The 19,464-nt window shown below is 37.7% G+C and overlaps 1 protein-coding gene across 1 annotated transcript in view; it reads right to left on the bottom strand.

Moving 5' to 3' along the window:
* Positions 1–19,464, bottom strand: part of UPF2 (UPF2 regulator of nonsense mediated mRNA decay) — a 112,743-nt gene that overhangs the window by 45,491 nt on the left and 47,788 nt on the right. Inside the window, exon 9 of the mRNA XM_030321117.1 lies at positions 6,509–6,617. Coding sequence (XP_030176977.1) covers positions 6,509–6,617 — 109 coding nt within the window. The remainder of the gene's footprint in view (positions 1–6,508; positions 6,618–19,464) is intronic.

The following is a 19,464-nucleotide window of genomic DNA, read 5'->3' on the forward strand; positions in this document are numbered from 1 at the left end:
AACTACACTTCAATTCATTTCTAAGTAATTAGTGTACAGAACAACAGATTATACAATCTTTAAAATGATGCGTAAGAGGTGTTTGAAGTGACTGCAAAAAGCTTCTCAGTGAGAAATAAAGAATGAAAAATTGTATATACACTATAAATTCATCAAAACAACTACAGAGGAAAAAAGGTAAAGAAAATACACTATAAGATTAATAAGTCTGTTTTAAAGTGATGAAATTGGGGCGCCTGGGTGGCTCAGTCAGCTAAGCGTCCAACTTCAGCTCAGGTCACCATCTCGCAGTTTGTGGGTTCGAGCCCTGCGTCAGGCTCTGTGCTGACAGCTCAGAGCCTGGAGCCTGTTTCAGATTCTGTGTCTTCCTCTCTCTCTGACCCACCCTGTTCATGCTCTATCTCTCTCTGTCTCAAAAATAAATAAACGTTAAAAAAAATTTTTTAAATAAAATAAAATAAAATAAAATAAAATAAAATAAAGTGATGAAATTATGGGGCTTCCCCCTTTATGTTTTCTAAATAATCCACATTGAGCATGTGCTTCTTTTACAGTTGAAGAAACATGGAAACAAAAAATGTACAAGGAAGCATTTCAAAAATGATATGCTAAAGCTGAATCTTTATAGAGGGAGTAGGGCTGAGAAATATATGAAAATCTCTTTGGGTGATTCTGGATATACAAGTTCTTAACAACTGTTCTGCAGTATCATACAATTTTTGTATTACTGACCATTATAACTTTGAAAACATGTAACACAGTGTGTCATCCACAATTATTCTAAATATTATTGAAGTTAAGGAGATACAATCTAACTAACGTGACAAAATTATCTAATTTTTAAATTAAGTATGAGAAATCAGTTCTCACGCCCTCATTTACAGAGGAAAAACATAAAAGCTTTTCAAAAGGCTGTAACTTATAAAAAAGCCTAACTTATTCTGCCTCCTTATTCATTATTTTCTAGTCTCATTTGTTGACTCCTTTGATCAAAAGGCACAGCAAAACACTTCTGCAAAAGTAAATGAATAAACAACATAAAATTATATATATATATATTTGGTTCAATGTCTCTTATACAATTTTACTTATATAAGCAATCTTTAGCAAAAATCCTTACATTTATTAATGACTGCTGAAATTGAGATCAACTGAATAACTAAATTCATAAACATTAACAAAAACTTTTCAGATATGTCAACATATAAAAAGTAAGGATTTCAAAGGCCTATCCAAGGAAGATCATCTGCCCCAAACTGACTCTTTTATAACTTTACCCAAACAGATATTACACTTTTTCCTCTATAATTTGCTCATTTTGTTTTACATAAACTTTATTCATTTTACCATTTTAATTTTTTGGAAAATCTACTATATACTAAACACTAAGTAGACACTGAGTCTACAAACAAGCAAATTTGCCTTCAAAAATTTTATTTATTTTATGGTATAGACCACTGATATCCAGGGTAGGGTGGGCAAGACTCTTGATCTATTAGAGTGTGGTCTGAAAAAATCTTGGAACTTGTATTTGTTTTTGATATATCATACCTTTCAATTTGCTTTTATTTTATAAATTTACATTAAATATTTGATACAATTGTAAACACATATACTTTATATACAAATATGCCAAATTGGGGTATGTGGTCAACTTATTTTACCACTAAAGAGGCTTGATTTAAAAAGCTGAAAGACCACTGATTTTAAAAATGTCAATCAGTTAGACTGATATGCTCATATCTAAACAATAGTTGTACCTCCATTATTAAAGAAGTAGGCTATGTTGAAAATTTGGAAAGCATGGAAAACTAGAAAGGAAAAAATATTTTCTATTGCCCCTATCCAAAGACAACCACAGCTGACATACTGATATGTAATCCTTTTCTGTTCTTAACTTTCCAAGCATTTTAACATCACAACTGTAAATTTATTATGCTATGATTTTATAGGTTGTTGCCTTTTTTATTTTTTGCCCAAAAGAAGCACCTTCTCTTTGTTATGAAAATTTTTTGCTAAATATTACTACCAATGGCTCTATATCATTTCAGCATTTTGATTATATGACCATTTTCTTAATTCACTCTTGGGCTTTTAGATTATTTTCCCTTTTTTTCCTACTAATTCATGGTGTGAATAAAACTTTTCTGGGTGTATCGGATTATTTACTTAGGACAGTCTCTCAAAACTGTCCAATGTATAAACGCCTCTAAGGATCTTGAAACATATTACCAAATTCCTCCGCCAAATCCTGACCTCAAATATACCTGGTTTCTCATTTCTGTTACCTTTACTAATCTGTTGGTCAAATTAGCAGATCTGTTGTTTTAAAACTAGAATTTGACTACTGTATGAGATTTCATATAGTTTTGTTAACCAGGTTTATTTCTCAGGTGAGGTGTTTTTGTTTTTTTAACATTTGAAAGGGCGAGAATGTGAGCGGAGGAGGGGCAGACAGAGAGGGAGAGAGAGAATCCTAAGCAGGGTCCCTGCTGTCAGCACAGAGCCCGACTTAGGGCTCACACCCACAAACTGTCAGATCATGACCTGAGCCAAAACCAAGAGTCGGATGCTTAACAGACCCTGCCACTTGGGCACCCCTTAGGTGAGGTTCTTAAGAAGCGGACACATTGATCAGATTATGACAACGTGCTGGAAACTGGACAGGAAACAGAGACAGGGAAACCTGGGTAAAATGCTCTTCTCATCATTCAGCTTAAGAAGAGGAGATGCTAGATTTGAGGAGGTGTTTTAGAAGATGGTGCCAACAGAATTTGGTGAATGCTGGCTCCTGAATGTCCGAGGGACAAAAGCAGAAGTATTTCTCTTAGTGATGAGATAAAAAGAATACTGCAAATTTACAGACAAAATAGAGGTTGATATGAGGAAGTGAAGGGTAAAGACTTTTTTTTAAATTTTTTTAATGTTTATTTATATTTGAAAGGGGGGGGGGAGGGGTAGTGAGAGAGGGAGACACAGAATCGGAAGCAGGCTCCAGGCTCTGAGCTGTCAGCACAGAGCCCGACGCAGGGCTTGAACTCATGAACTGTGAGGTCATGACCTGAGCTGAAGTCGGACACTCAACCGACTGAGCCACCCAGGAGCCCCAAGGGTAAAGATGTTTTTAAGAAGTACTGAGGGGGCGCCTGGGTGGCGCAGTCGGTTAAGCGTCCGACTTCAGCCAGGTCATGATCTCGCGGTCCGTGAGTTCGAGCCCCGCGTCGGGCTCTGGGCTGATGGCTCAGAGCCTGGAGCCTGTTTCCGATTCTGTGTCTCCCTCTCTCTCTGCCCCTCCCCCGTTCATGCTCTGTCTCTCTCTGTCCCAAAAATAAATAAACGTTGAAAAAAAAAAAATTAAAAAAAAAAAAAAAAAGAAGTACTGAGTTGTTTTGTTTTTTTTAATGGACATATTTAGCTATAAGTGCATGAAAACTTACTAAGCACCAAGAGAGGTTCTGGCAAGAAATATGTATTTGAGGGTGCTGAGAAATCGATGTCAACTGAATCCTGGGTAAAATGGGTTGTCGTCAAAAAAGAGGTTGAAGGAAGTAAAGTGTGGGAATGGAAAACAAATAAACTCAGTTGGAAAAAAGAAAAAAATATTTTTACTGTCGATAAATGATATTGAGAATAGCACTCGTAAGAGCCAGGAGAGAGTGGTAGGAGAGAAAGGATAATTATTGTTATAATAATATCTATGTCTGGGCATTGTGTGATGAACTTTATATCCATTTAGTTTAATCCATAACAACAATCCCATTTAAAAAGATATCAGTAGGGGCGCCTGGGTGGCGCAGTCGGTTAAGCGTCCGACTTCAGCCAGGTCACGATCTCGCGGTCTGTGAGTTCGAGCCCCGCGTCGGGCTCTGTGCTGCCTGCTCAGAGCCTGGAGCCTGTTTCCGATTCTGTGTCTCCCTCTCTCTCTGACCCTCCCCCGTTCATGCTCTGTCTCTCTCTGTCTCAAAAATAAATAAACATTAAAAAAAATTTTTTTTTTAAAAATAAAAAATAAAAAAATAAAAAGATATCAGTATAAAAAGATACCAGTATATACTACCTAAGTAACTTGACCAAAGTTAACAATGCTAGCAAGTGGTGGAGACAGAATGACAGAAAAAAAGAACAGTCCAGCAGTTCAGAATCTGCAAGGACTTCAACTGACATGAAGTGATTAGGATGATGCTGGTGGTCTCTGCGAGGTTTGCTATGATGGTAAGACAAAGGGTAAATGCCTTTGAAGAAGCAGAAGAGGCAAGTATACTCTAAAAAAACTCAAGAAGAAAGTGAAAGAGGATAGGGAGTGAGGCTGGAAAACATTTTCTTATTGCTATTTTTATTTTCATTTAAGGATGGGAAAGTTGAGCATATATATAGACTGGTGTATATATATATATATATATATAGAGAGAGAGAGAGAGAGAGAGAGAGAGAGAGAGAGAGAGAGAGAGGGAGGGAGACTGATAACAAGTCATTGGCAAAGTCTGCAGATGTGGGGGTGGGGAAAGACAGATCCTGGAGGAGGCAGACCTCAAGTACCTTTTCTTCTCTCCTCTGAGAGCAGTGTTCCCACAGCATTCTCCTAGAATTCTGGTAAGTCTTTGAGTTGTAATGGAGCATTATATCAGGAACAAAACTGTCAAATTCCTCAACTCCCACCCCAATTATCAAAGGTGGGAGGGGAAGTATACATGAATAGAATATACTTCATTTTAAGTTTCTCACCAAAAGCACTAATTATGCTTGGTCCAGCAACCTGTGTGTTGTTTAATTTTGGATACGGTTGACGGGTATATGCATATAACTCATGTAATAGAGTCATAGTGCCTGCCAGTAAAACAGTTCCTTGTTTTGCATGATGGCATTAAATAAATCAACAAGAATATCACAATTTCTGACACATCAGTTCCTCAAATGGCAGCATTTACCGAAGTGTGTTCTCTGAGTGACTACGTATTTGACCCCTTCCAGGAGGTTCACAGTGCACATTACCCTACTAAAGCTTTGGGAATTCTTATAATAAAACAAAATGCAACCATTTAACTTTCTTGATGTCAGTGTTTCCAAACTTCCTTTAAAACAGAGAATCCTGGGGCGCCTGGGTGGCGCAGTCAGTTAAGTGTCCGACTTCAGCCAGTCACGATCTCGCGGTCCGTGAGTTCGAGCCCCGCATCGGGCTCTGGGCTGATGGCTCAGAGCCTGGAGCCTGTTTTGGATTCTGTGTCTCCCTCTCTCTCTGCCCCTCCCCCGTTCATGCTCTGTCTCTCTCTGTCCCAAAAATAAATAAACGTTGAAAAAAAAAAATTTTTAAAACAGAGAATCCTGTCCTTGCTTAATACTATCCATAAAAATTCAAAACACACTTCAGCAAAAACTGCCCCAGAAAAACGTTAACCACAAATCTCATATAAATTGGCTTCTATGGCAAGAAGCCTATAGAGGGCAACCCACACCTCACTGAGATTCTCTCCTTCCTCCGAACTCAAGGCTCTCACTCTTGAACAATTCATTTGGCAATTAAGCATGCCATTCTTTATAATATTACATATATTTAGAGTTTAAATGTTTATTTCACTGTTATTTTTGTATTTATGTCTTATCTTCCCAACTATGTTGTGAGATTCCTCATCTCAGGAATTATTTCTGTTCTCTGAGCACTCAGCAATACCAATTTCTGTATAATGAGTGCATAAAGTGCATCGTGAGCATAGCAAACATTTACTTGCATTCCAAGCAACCTGCTATAAAGCTAAATTCTGTCAACACAATTTTTCCATTGCCTAACATAACCACTTGAATTTCATGTCTTTTCGGTCTACTGATATGAACTTTCAGACACTTGTAAGGCGTCATTTTACTCCTTTCAATGCTGTAGCTGTAGCACCTGCACAAGGTGAGCGGGTAATACAGATTTGGAGAATCACTAACAGGCAGTTAAGACTCCTAGGACTAGAAAGGGAGAGAAGCTGTCTGGAAACAGGTCCCTGACTACTATTCAAGGTAAAGGCTGTTTAGGGAAGAGTCAGTAAAAAGTGGGCCAGAACAGCATTCACTGATCAGAACAATTATGCAATGTCGGGTGCCCCAGATATCTGGACTCCCGACACCTAAACAGATGTCCTTGAGGCACTGTGCCCTGACTCACAGGGCCAATCCTGTGTTTCTTGTGGGAACACCAATGAGACCTGCTGACTCTCTTGACCTTAGAGAGTGGCTTTTCCTTTACAAAACCAACAAGTGTAGTACCTGTAGGAAACAAGGTAGCAGCAACAGCTCATCTCCAAACTGGAACATCACTTATCAATTTCAAGCTTTGTTGAGAAAATTTACATTTTACAAACTTAGAACTCCATACATTCTGAACTGTTATACCACTATCAAATTTCAAAAATATGCTTACCAATACGATAATCTTATTCTTCAAGAATCCTCACTTAACTTATAAGTATATATGTGTGGGTATATATATATATATATATATATATAACAAAATAAATGCTTAAATACATACATGAAATCTGAAATCCCCCCTCAGCATGGAACAAAGATCCTCTGCTACATCAGACATGCAGGGATGCAATGTAGCAACCAATCTTGCATAAAATGGTAGCAAATCCAACCTGCAAAAGTTATATGTGATATATGTAAGAGCAAAGACATACCAGAAGTAATTCATTTTAAAATTTAAATTTTCTCAGATATATTTATACATTACATGATGATAAAAACTAGTAATCACACAGACTTGCCTATTATTGCCATCATAATGAAGCATATGGAAATTCAATTTGCTTTGTGTAAGCTTACTAATAACCTGGTATTTTCTATTCCATGCATTTATTGCACATCTGCAATTTCACTAAGTATACAATTTTGGTAAAATATGAAATACCAAGCAGAGAGAACACCAAGTTTTGACATGGCCTAAATTTTTAATCATGTAATTACTGAGTAAACAAACCTAAAGGTAACTCAAATAGTGCAAAACAGAATCCTTTGAAAACTATCTCCTTCATTTATCCATGGATAAGTTACTTGGAAACTTTAATGTCTAAAGTGAAACAGTAACTGATAACTAAGAAGGTATCTAAGAAGGCAAAAGATTACCACAAAACCACACACTAACTTCTGTACCTTCCTCATTACAGAACCTACTCAGATTCTCCCACAGTGTCTATCTCCTCTTACTCTAGACAATAAATGACAAATATGTGGTTATTCACACTGCCACCCCCTTTCATTATTAGAGCACTTTCTCATAAAACTTCAATCCAGCTCCAGAATCCTGCTTAACACAGCACTCGAAGCGGCCACTACTAATCAGAATGAACATACAAGCTAAAATTTATTTTCACTTCCTTCCACAGACATTATTTTATAAAACTCGATTACCCAATGATGCAACACTGGACAGATCATACGCTATAGGTGAGAAGCAGTGAGGAACTCACAAAAGCAGCTGTACTGACAATACAAAGTAATGCGGAGCTGACAGTAAGGAAGGAAGTTTAAAAACTATAAATTCAGGGCGCCTGGGTGGCTCACTTGGTTGAGCGTCAGACTTCGGTTCAGGTCATGATTTCACGGTTTGTGGGTTCAAGGCCCGAGTCGGGTTCTGTGCTGAAAGCTCAGAGTCTGGAGCCTTCAGATTCTGTGTCTCCCTCTCTCTCTGCCCCTTCCCCACTCTCCCTCTCTCTCTCTCTCTCAAAACTAAACATAAAAAAATAAAAATAAAAACTATACAAATTCAACCCAAGAGCTCAGAAGACTACAACAGCCCAAAGCCATTGAGGACAGAAACAAACAATCCTACAGGTCTTAGTTATCCCTAAATACATCACTACAGAATATGAGAAAATGATTTGATCATGAGAGAAAAGTCTGCACACCATGCAACGCTTAGGATTAGATCTGGAAAACTCCCAACATGGACAGATTAAGCCTCAGCTGGAAGAGGAGATATAGCAAAGAAAGGGAGAATGGAGGTAAATTTGAAAGGGGAGAAAAGTGCTCAAATTCAAACCTAAGAGCCTGAAAAACTTTGCATTCTTCCTTAACCATTATAATTTCTTTTACAAATAATCACTTACTTAGTTCTTACTAACATGCCAGGCTCTATCCTAGGCATCTCATATACATTATTTAACTTGTTGATACTAATAAACATTTTACGAGGTGGATATTCTGATCACCATTTCAGAAATAAGGTAACAGATGTTGAGAAAAATCAAGAAAATAGTGGCTTTGTACTAGTGTGTCAATAAATTTTGTTAAAGGCATCGTATTCTTCTTTACTGAAAGAATAAAGTTCAATCCATTCGGGGCGCCTGGATGGTTCAGTGGGTTAAGCGGGGAGAAGGGCAGAGAGAGAGGGAGACCCAGAATCCGAAGTAGGCTTCAGGCTCTGAGCTGTCAGCACAGAGCCCGATGCAGGGCTCGAACCCACAAACTGTGAGATCATGACCTGAGCCAAAGTCAGATGCTCAACCGACTGAGCCACCCAGGCACCCCCAGTCGAAAATATTCTTCACCCTAGTGAGGAAGTATCATCTGATACTTTTATAAAAATAATATTAACTTCAAATTTTACATTTTATCAAAGCTAAACTATCAAATATTATTTATGCAATTAAAAGGATAACCATATAGTTTCTTATTTTTCCTATGTTATATCTATGTTTCCTATATAAAGTATCTTTCTAGCGGTGCTTCGGCAGCTCAGTCAGTTAAGCATCTGACTACAGCTGAGGTCATGATCTCATGGTTCATGAATTCGAGCCCTGCGTCGGGCTCTCTGCTGTCAGCTCAGAGCCTGCCTCAGATCCTCTGGCCCCTTCTCTCTGCCCCTCCCTGGCTTGCATGCTGTCTCAAAAATAAATAAAAACACTAAAAAATAAAGGTATCTTTTTATTCCTAAAACCAATTCCCTTTGTTCTTACTGGATTTTTAAAAATATACTATTAAATATGATTTGCTAGTGTTCTGCTTAGAATTTTTATATTGACATTCAAAAGTGAGATTGAATAGGCAGTCAGATTCTGTCCATTTATACTCTGAAATGGCAAGTTTGCTTTTCTATAACCAAGACAGCAGAGAAATTACTTGTTCCATAAAAGATCGAAAGAACTCAATAAAGCTATCTAGCCTTGGATTATTTAAGATGAAATTAACTGATAATGCCACTGTCTATTTTATGTTGAAATAGTTCGGAAATTTTAAAAAATTCTGTTTCGCTGAGATTTTCAAGTGTTTTAAAAAATATTTTTAGCTTATCATCTGGCTCCTTTCTTAAACTTTTAAAATGTTCTTCTTGGGGCACCTGGATGGCTCAGTCAGTTAAGTGTGTTAACTTTGGCAGAGGTCATGATCTCGTGGTTTGTGAGTTTGAGCCCCATGTCAGGTTCTGTGCTGACAGCTCAGAGCCTGGAGCCTACTTTGGATTCTGTCTCCCTCTCTCTCTGCTCCTCTCTCGTGAGACCGCATGTGAACACTCTCTCTCAAAAATAACTAAACATTTAAAATTTTTTTGAAAAATAAAAAATAAATGTTCTTTTTCCTTATTATTTTCTAAATGCTTCTCCATTTGGAAATTAAGAACCAGCTCTTGAGTTTTTAAAATTAATTTTTAATTTTAATCTTGTCTTTCTCAATGTATTTTTCAACACAATCTGAGATTATACTCACTTAGCATCAAAAGTGTTAACCAACCTATGTCATTTCCTTTTTCTTCTTTTCCTGGACAAGTCGCTTATACTTTGTTTCATTTTTTTCTTCTTCTAGGAAATCAGCCCAATCTATACCAAACCTTTTTCCTAGTCCCAAAAGAAAGGCAGATATAGGTATCCTTTTTAGAGGAAAGCAGTCTGTGCTACCTATTGAGGGCCACATTAGTGAACTAATAACACAGCTAAGAGCTTTCAGCTTCCACTGCGATTTAAAAAATAGTTTAAGGGGCGCCTGGGTGGCTCAATCGGTTAAGCGTCCGACTTTGGTTCAGGTCACAATCTCACGGTCCGTGAGTTTGAGCCCTGCGTCGGGCTCTGTGCTGACAGCCCAGAGCCTGGAGCCCATTTCAGATTCTGTGTCTCCCTCTCTCTCTGCCCCTCCCTTGTTCATGCTCTGTCTCTCTCTGTCTCAAAAATAAATAAACATTAAAAAAAATTTTTTTTTTAAATAGTTTAAGAATTCCCTGGAAGATCTTAACTCTTGTATGTCTTTCCAGGTAGTTAGTAACCCTGGTTTTTGTTCTGTGGGGACTGGCCATGTGAAAGTAAAGTTAGATATTCCATTTTCTCAGGAACCCACTACTCCGAAAAAGCCCACCAAATCTTTCTCAAACTAACAAGTTTCTAAAACTCCTCTTTTTCCATTATACCTTTAACAATTAAAGGGATAGCTGATAGTAAATATCACCTTGCCCTATTTAAATCTTCAAACTCTGACCATTCATTACTTCACAAAATAAAATCCTTTATGTTGTAAATAAGGTAATAAATTATATATTTCCTGAATGTTAGTTCTGCTTAAGTGTGTTTTTCTGTTGTTTCTACTCCTCTATGCATGCAGGCCTGCAAGGGAATGGAGTGCCAAACGCTATATCAATCATTAAAGGTATTACGTATTACATACAAAATAAAACATTTTAATCAACCTAAAGAGCAAATTTCTGTGTTAAAATTTAAGCTAGCTATATATGTTATTTTAGACTTTTCTGAAAGTCAATTAGAAAATAAATTCTTCCTTTGAAAACTGAATGTTCATCTTCTAAGAGAATGATGACTATTTTTTACCAACAGTTAATGAGTGAACCATTTTAAAAACAATTTTTTTTCTTAAACAATAAAACCTTGCTTAGATTTTCAAGGTCATTTAAGTACCTCACTAGCAGTTAATGATCAAGTTAGTAAACATCCAGTCATTAACTACAAGTAACAAGAATGCAGAAACACACAAACTTTTCTTACTCAAGGGTAAGAAATTCTTAAAGGTTTTTTTCTTGTAATCAATCAGGTATCTAAAAGAAATGTCCAGGTTTTCCCCCTCCTTAAAATCTAAAGAATTTAACTGGTGGAAGCTATTAATTTTACCTTGTTCAAAAATGCCTAGGAAAAGAACCAACGTGAAAGAACACTCCTACCATTCGATTAAAGAATACAAAGGATTTTCTCCATTGAAACAATGAAGCAGATGATGATTCAAAAAGGATGAAACATAATAAAAGACTGGAGTCATTTACTCTAAAATCAACAACCAAATGTTCTAAGAGATTTTTTCAGCAATGTTGACGCTCCCAGGGCAATAGTGCCATCAAGTGGTAGAACACACTAATACGCTTCAAAAGACTAAGGAAAAGCTGTTCAAGAATCAAGAGAAGCATTTCATTCTCTCAACACTTTGCTTATATTAATCTGATCATTCATCTTTAAAAACTTGGCAATCTATCTGGCTACAAAGTCATTAAAACCAATACCAGATTTGTCTATACCAGAACAGGAACTAAGACATTCCTACGTGCTTTCCCTGATTCTGACTTTACATTCCAAAAGTTAGTTTAGGTGAGGGGCCTTCTGAGGTGCTAGGTTTGATCTCTAGCTAGGTGGTGGATACATGTATATACTTAAGATATGAACACTTTATGTGCAACTTCAATTATATGTGTTATATTACAAATTAACTATAAAATAATATGAAATACCTAAGAGAATTTCTAATAGGTTTCATTTCTGTGGAGTCCTTCAACAGAGATAAAATCCCAGGCTGTAAGATTTTTTTTTTTAGCCAACTATTTATTTACTGAAGGAAGAATACACTAAAAGTTAAAACGTTGTTTTAGATCAAACCTTTAAGAACTGTACAGATGAAAAACAAAATTGAACAGATGGGACATCAAATTTTAAAATGTCTGTACTGCAAATGATACCAAGAAAGTGAAAAGACAACTCAAGGAACAGGAGAAAATATTTGCAAATTATATTTGATAAGGCACACGAATAAAGAACATGTAAAGAACTCTTAAAACTCAGTAATTAAAAATAACAACTGAAAAGAGGACAAAAGATTTAACAGAAATTTCTCCAAAAAAGACATACAAAAAAAAGCCAAAAAGCACATGAAAAGATGCTTAAAATCAGCAGCCATTAGGAAAATGCAAATCGAAATCACAGTGAGATACCACTTCTCACCCACCATGATGGCTATAAGCAGAAAAGGGACAATAACAAGTGTTGGTAAGGATGTGGAGAAATTGGAACCCTCAAACACTGCCGATGAGAATGTAAAATAGTGTAACCATTCCGAAAAAGTTTGGCAATTACTGAAAATGTTAGAGTTATTATAGGACACAGCAATTTCACTCCTAGATATATACCCAAGAAAAATGAAGACATATCCACAGAAGTAATCACATCAGCGTCATTCCAAGTAGCTAAACAATCCAAATGTCCGTCAACTGATAAATGGGCAAACAAAATATGGTGCATCTACACAATGGACCATTATTCAGCTGTAAAAAGGAGGAAATTCAAATACAAGCTACAACATGGATGAATCTTGAAAACATTATACTGAGTGAAAGAAGCTAGATACAAAAGGCATATATTGCATGATTTCATTTACATGAAATACTCAGAACAGGCAAATCCAAAGCGACTAAAAGTAGGCTAGTGGTTTCTTTGTCAGGGGAAAGGGTGGGCAGAGAAATTATAGGATTGACTACTAATGGATAGGAGATCCATCCATACTAATGGGTGGAGACAAAACGTTTAAAATATGATCATAGTGATGGCTACATATATTTAGAATGATGAATTGTATACTTCAAATAAATGAATTGTACAGTATGTGAATTATTATCTCAAAAACCTTTCCTTTTTTTTAAGGAAAAGAACTATAAAAAAACCTTAAGATTTGTCTAGTCACGTGCTTCCTAAACCTAACTATACAGACTAGGTTAAGACAGTCAAATTCTCTAGCATAGGGACCCCTTGCCTTTCAAAAGTTCATGTTTGCTTTCCTTAAGACCTACATTTGCACCTCTTTTGCTAACTGGAAGAAATCTAAAGAGGAGTTCGCACTTTTATGAAAAAAGTTGAAAAGCAAATATAGCATTCAGTGCTGGTTTTGCAGCAAACACTTACAGAGGCAGCATGGACCGGGGGCAGCAAGAGTGGCCCAGCCAAGCTCCATCCCCAGGAACCCTGCATCAGATCGCCACAGCTCTGAACCGTGTGAACTGTGACTCACCCAGATGGATTCTGGATTCTGTTACCACGATGTGTCCCAGGGTATCACAAAAGCCTAAGACAGGATTTTCTTTGGGTCTGGGTACATTAAAAAACTTTTCCAGGGGCGCCTGGGTGGCGCAGTCGGTTAAGCGTCCAACTTCAGCCAGGTCACGATCTCGCGGTCCGTGAGTTCGAGCCCCGCGTCGGGCTCTGGGCTGATGGCTCGGAGCCTGGAGCCTGTTTCCGATTCTGTGTCTCCCTCTCTCTCTGCCCCTCCCCCGTTCATGCTCTGTCTCTCTCTGTCCCAAAAATAAATAAAAACGTTGAAAAAAAATTAAAAAAAAAAAAAAAAAACTTTTCCACATGAATTTATGGTACTTACTGCTTTACTTTACACCATTTTGGCTTAAAAAAGGTTTTACAGGAACACTCTACTTTCGGATAGTGGGGGCAACCTATATACAGTTGATCCCTGAACAACACGAGTCTGCACCGTGCAGGTCCACTTATATGTGGATTTTTCTCCCCAATAAATACAGTATAGTACTGTAAATGTTATTTTCTCTTCCTTATGATTTTCGTAATGACAATTTTTCTCCGGCTTATTGTGAAAATACAGCATGTAATAAACACACAAAATACGTGTTAATATTATATACATCATACATATATGTTCGTATAAACACACAAAATACGTGTTAATCACCTATTTATGTTATCACTAAGGCTTCTGGTCAATAGCAAGCTGTTAGTTAAGTTCTGGGGAGAATCAAGTTATATGTGAATTTCTTACTATGCAGAGGGCTAGGGCCCCTAACCTAACTCCTACATTGTTCAAAGGTCTACTGTCTATATAAAACCTTTGGGCCCTCACAGTCGTAGGCACTCAAATAACTATTAAACAATTCATTCTGATTTTGGTAGCACATTATTTGGTTAGCTCAGGCAGGATGAGCTGGAGAAAGGAAGGAATCCCGGCCACAGAAAAGAATCCTGGCCATAAAGACACTCAAAACGATTCATGTCCTTTGGGGAAGGTGGGGGAGAGAAAACGACACACCAACAGAAAGGTGCACCTTACCAAAGGGGCCCGGGGTCCTGCAGAGTCTCGTTGGGCACAGGCAGAAAATGAGGCTAGGTAAGAGCAAGAGCTAAAAGAAGATGTTAAGAATCTCCTTTCCCCTCTCCTGCAAAGTGTCCCAGCTTTCCCTAAGTCCAGAGACTCAAAGAATAACTGGCTACCCCTAATACCCTCATAACTGGCTCCCTAAGAGAATATTCTAGCCTGCTCATTCTAGACCCAACATTCTTTGTTCCCTCTTCTTACTGATTCCCTTAAAGGTGATCAGTCATCTCTTTTATTCAAGGTTGAATGAATAAAATCAATAGAAGACGGAGAAGGGTTTGTAAACCTATGAGGCCAAGGAGATAGGGAATGAGAAACAGAATGAGAAGAGACTCACTGGCACTTGACTACTATCTTTTTACTCTGGCCTCCCTAGGGACCAAGCTATAATCCTCAGGACAAGCCAAATATTGCAGGTAAGGTAGAAACGTGCCTGGGTATTAAGACAAAACAACCAAAAATCTTTCAAAATTAAAGGCTTTTCTGATTAATAAAAATATACAACCAGGAAACATTAACCTCGTCCCAGACTCTAACGCACCATTTCATAGATGTGTAGAGGCCTTGACTTTCCAAATCACTCAGGAACGTTAAAAAAACAAAATTTTAACTAAACACTGAAACTGTTAGAGACCAGAGAGTACTATTTATACTACAAAAGCAGGTAGATGAGACATCTGCTCTTACACAAATTGGAGATTTTTCTGTAACTCAGCTCATCTGAAATGTATAAAATACAGAAATGCCAGTAAAGAGTAATAGTCATTGCTACTTGTACATTCCATTGTTGAACAGACTACCCCCTACCAGCCAAACCATAATTAATATCTCTTATTGTTTTCAGGAAGAGAACTTACTAGAGATAAAAAAAATCTAATGATCTGAAACAAATCCCTGTATTTGTGAAGCAAAGACAACAGTGCTAGCCCAAGGCTCCATGTGCTTCCCCACATCTTCCAAATGTTCTTGTGATCCCTCTCAGGCTTCAGGCTGAGTGTAAATGAGGCATCACTTTTTGTCCACGGTACCCAGAGAATGAGCTGAGTCCACACACTGTCTTCCCGTGCCATGGCAGTCTTGGAAGCTATGGCAATGATCTAAGATGAAGTTTGTAAACTTCATATTTTAGAGTAAACGCAAATGTTGCAGAATGTTTGATGGAGGCTACCAAATCAGTCCAGATTCAATGCAAGGTAAATTACAGCAGAAGTCACAAGTGAAAAGTGAACAGAGAACTAATCCAAACAGGGCAAATTTTTGAAATCGATTTATTTAAACCACAATTTATTTAAAAAACAGAAAGGGGTGCATGGCTGGCTCAGTCTAGTCACATGCTAGAGCATGTGACTCTTGGTCTCAGGGTCATGAGTTTGAGCATCATGCTAGACCCAGAGATTACTTTTTTTTTTTTTAATGTCTCTGAGAGAGACAGAGAGACAGAGCATGAGCAGGTGAGGTGCAGAGACAGACAGAGACAGAATCTGAAGCAGGATCCAGGCTCTGAGCTGTCAGCACAGAGCCCAACATGGGGCTCAAACCCACCAACTGTGAGATCATGACCTGAGCCAGAAGCCCAACTGACTAAGCCACCCAACCGACTAAGCCACCCAGGCACTCCAGCTTAGAGATTACTTCTAAAAAAATAATAAAAACTTTTAAAAATAGAGAAAGAACAAAGAAAAAGAACAGTTCCTTTAAAAATACCAAAATTTACCAGAAAAATACTGCCAAAAAAAAATTCTGGCCAAACATTTTGGCATAAATTTAAAAATACTAAATGGGTCCTAAAAGAAATGAGGAAGAGAGCGCAGGGGAGAACAGACTGTGTAGAACGCTGAGTAAGAGACAGAAGATAAGAAAAGAAGACACTGAAAAGAATGATTGGTGAGAATATGACAGCCACAAATACGCAAAGGAGATTCAACATATGCATGCCTGGAGTACTTAAAAAAGAAAACCGCAACAAGAAAACACAACAAGCATTCAAACACATTTAAAGATGAAAATCAGGAAAACTTCCCTGAAGTATTTAATATAAAAACTGAAAGGGCATGGAGAGTGACCCAGAATGATCAACAACACAGCATATCCATCCTAGTAAAGCCACTGGATTTACTAGAAAAAAAATTAGTTGAGCAGCCATATGAATCACCAAATAAATTACAGAAAGAAAAAAGCAGGTTGGCCTCCAATTTCTCCACAGTAGTAGCAAATGCCAGATGACTCCAGGGTAACACCTATAAAGTATTCAGGGAAAAGGCATGAGCCATAGATCCTATAACCAGCGAAGCTGTCCTTCGAGTAATGAATCTCCAGAAACATCACTCTGTACAAGAACTCAAGGGATATTTTTGCCCAAGAACTCTCCTTCAGAAAATCATTAGAAGATAAACTTCAGCAAACCAAAAGATAACTAGGAAACCAGAGAAACAAGACTGGCAGGGAGCATGGAATATTTTAAGCTGTAGAACTAAGATAAAACAAATGAGGGGGTCAGAGTGACAAATGAGGATGTAAATGTCATATTCCCTATCAGGATGTGTTATCAACAGAGAGACAAAACAAGGGGAGGGAGAATGGAAAAGAGGATGGGAAGTCTGGTAAGCTTCCTGCTTGTCCATTCATAGTGCTGTGAGCGAATTAATATTCAAGCTGATAAACCCTACGATACAAGCGTAGCACACTTAACAGTAAAAAAGGAAAATGTTAAGGAAGATAACAGTAGGGACCAACACCAGATGGGTGAGGAGAGAGAGTGAGAAGAAAGGACGAGAACACAGTTAATTTTATCATCACTTGTGGTAGGAACAACAAAGACTGTCTAAATAAATGACCAAGAAGCAAACCCATAATTATGAAGCTAACTACTAAAATAAAAATACAAACCTTCCTCAAATCAGAAAAATGTACAGAAAATAAAATATAGATTACACAAAGAAAGACTTTAAAAATTAAACCAAAAAGACAAATAATGTAACAGAACATGGACCAATCATATCTGTCTTATCAAAAATGTAAAAACCCTAGGGGGGCCTGTGTGGCTCAGTCGGTTAAGCGTCTGACTCTTGATTTCAGCTCAGGTCATGATCTCATGGCTCATGGGATCAAGCCCCACACTGGGTTCTGCACTGACAGTGCAGATACTGCTTGGGATTCTCTCTCTCCCGCTCTCTCTCAAAATAAATAATCGTTAAAAAATAAAATAAAATTAGGGACACATGGGTGGCTCAGTCGGTTGAATGTCAGACTTCAGCTCAGGTCATGATCTCACGGTGTGAGTTTGAGTGCCACATCGGGCTCTGTGCTGACAGCTCAGAGCCTGGAACCTGCTTGGGATTCTGTGTCTCCCTCTCTCTCTGCAGCTCCCCTGCTTGCATTCTGTCTCTCTCTCAAAAATAAACATTAAAAAAATTTTTTAATAAAATTATAAAAAATAAAGTAAAAATCCTAACTCAACTATAAGAAACATATTTTCAGAACAGATCTCAAAGTAAAATTCAATTCAAGAATATACAAGAGAGGGGCACCTGGATGGCTCACTAGGTTGAAGGTCCAACTGTCGATTTTAGCTCAGGTCATTATCCCAGAGTCGTGGAATTGAGTCCTGTATCGGGCTCCATGTTCAGATTAAGTGCTTAAGATTCTCTCTCTGCCCCTCTTTTCAGCCTGCACTCTCTCTCTGTGCCCCTCTCCCCAGCTTTCTCTCTCTCTTGCTCTCTCTCTCTCTCTCTCACACACACAAATAAATACACAACATACAAGAAACACTCAACTAAAATAAAGCTATTCTGAAAGATTGAATATAAAAGGGCAAAAACATACTATAAAAACACAAATAAAAAGAAATTAGAAATTGTAATATAAATACCAGATAAGGTAGTAGCAGGCAAAAAAAAAAACAATAAATAAAACGAAGAATGACACTTTATAAAAGGTGAAATTCACAATGAGGTGTAAGTTTTATCTTCACACCAAGTAACACAACAGTAACATTTGAAAAACTGAAATCACAGTAGTTATTAGAAAAACAACACACACCAATAGTAGTCTTTAATTTACCTCCTTAGCCCAGGACCCCCGGGCAAGTAGACAAAAAAGGTCAAGAAAACAGAACTCAATAAAAGTTATTTAATACTATAAACTTCCCCGATCAGTACATTGAACTCTGCACCATAAAAACAAAGAATGTAACCTTTACGGGCACCTGGGTGGCTCAGTCAGTTAAGCGTCTGACTTGGTTTTGGCTCAGGTCATGATCTTGCAGTTTCTGAGTTCGAGCCCCAGGTCAGTCTTCAAGCTGACAGTGCGGAGCCTGCTTGGGATTCTCTCCCTCTCTCGCTGCCCCTCTCTCACTCATTCTGTCTAGCTCTCGAAATAAATAAATAAAAACTTGAAGAAAAAGAAAAAGCATGTAACATTAAAAAAAAAAAATCTCGAGGAATGTTCACAAATATTGATTCTATAATAGGCCAGAAAGAAAAATTCAAAAAATTCCAAAAAGAATAAATTGTATTTTCTATTCATAGTGCAGTAAGAGTATGAGTTATTAACCAAGTTACAAAATAAAACAAAACCAAAACATCCCACAACCTGGAAGTTTTTCAAGACTTTCTCAAACATCTCCTTAAGAAACAAAAAGGATGGGGCGCCTGGGTGGTGCAGTCGGTTAAGCGTCCGACTTCAGCCAGGTCACGATCTCGCGGTCTGTGAGTTCGAGCCCCGCGTCAGGCTCTGGGCTGATGGCTCAGAGCCTGGAGCCTGTTTCCGATTCTGTGTCTCCCTCTCTCTCTGCCCCTCCCCCTTCATGCTCTGTTTCTCTCTGTCCCAAAAATAAATTAAAAAACAAACAAACAAACAAACAAACAAAAAAAACGTTGAAAAAAAAGAAACAAAAAGGAAATATAAACTAAAATTGGAGAATTTCTAGAAAACACACAAACAGAAATCACAAGTCAGAACTAAGACCATTCTCAGTAAATGCCAAATAAGTGTTGGTATACAGCAAATGCCAAAAAAGTAACAGAATGAAGAAACCAAGAGAGAAGAAATCAGTAAAGATACAAGTAAGGAGTAAAACAATAGTAAAATGATATAATACATTATCATTTGGAAGCTGGT

The sequence above is a fragment of the Lynx canadensis genome, chromosome B4 (assembly GCF_007474595.2).
Source record: "Lynx canadensis isolate LIC74 chromosome B4, mLynCan4.pri.v2, whole genome shotgun sequence".
NCBI lineage: Eukaryota > Metazoa > Chordata > Mammalia > Carnivora > Felidae > Lynx > Lynx canadensis.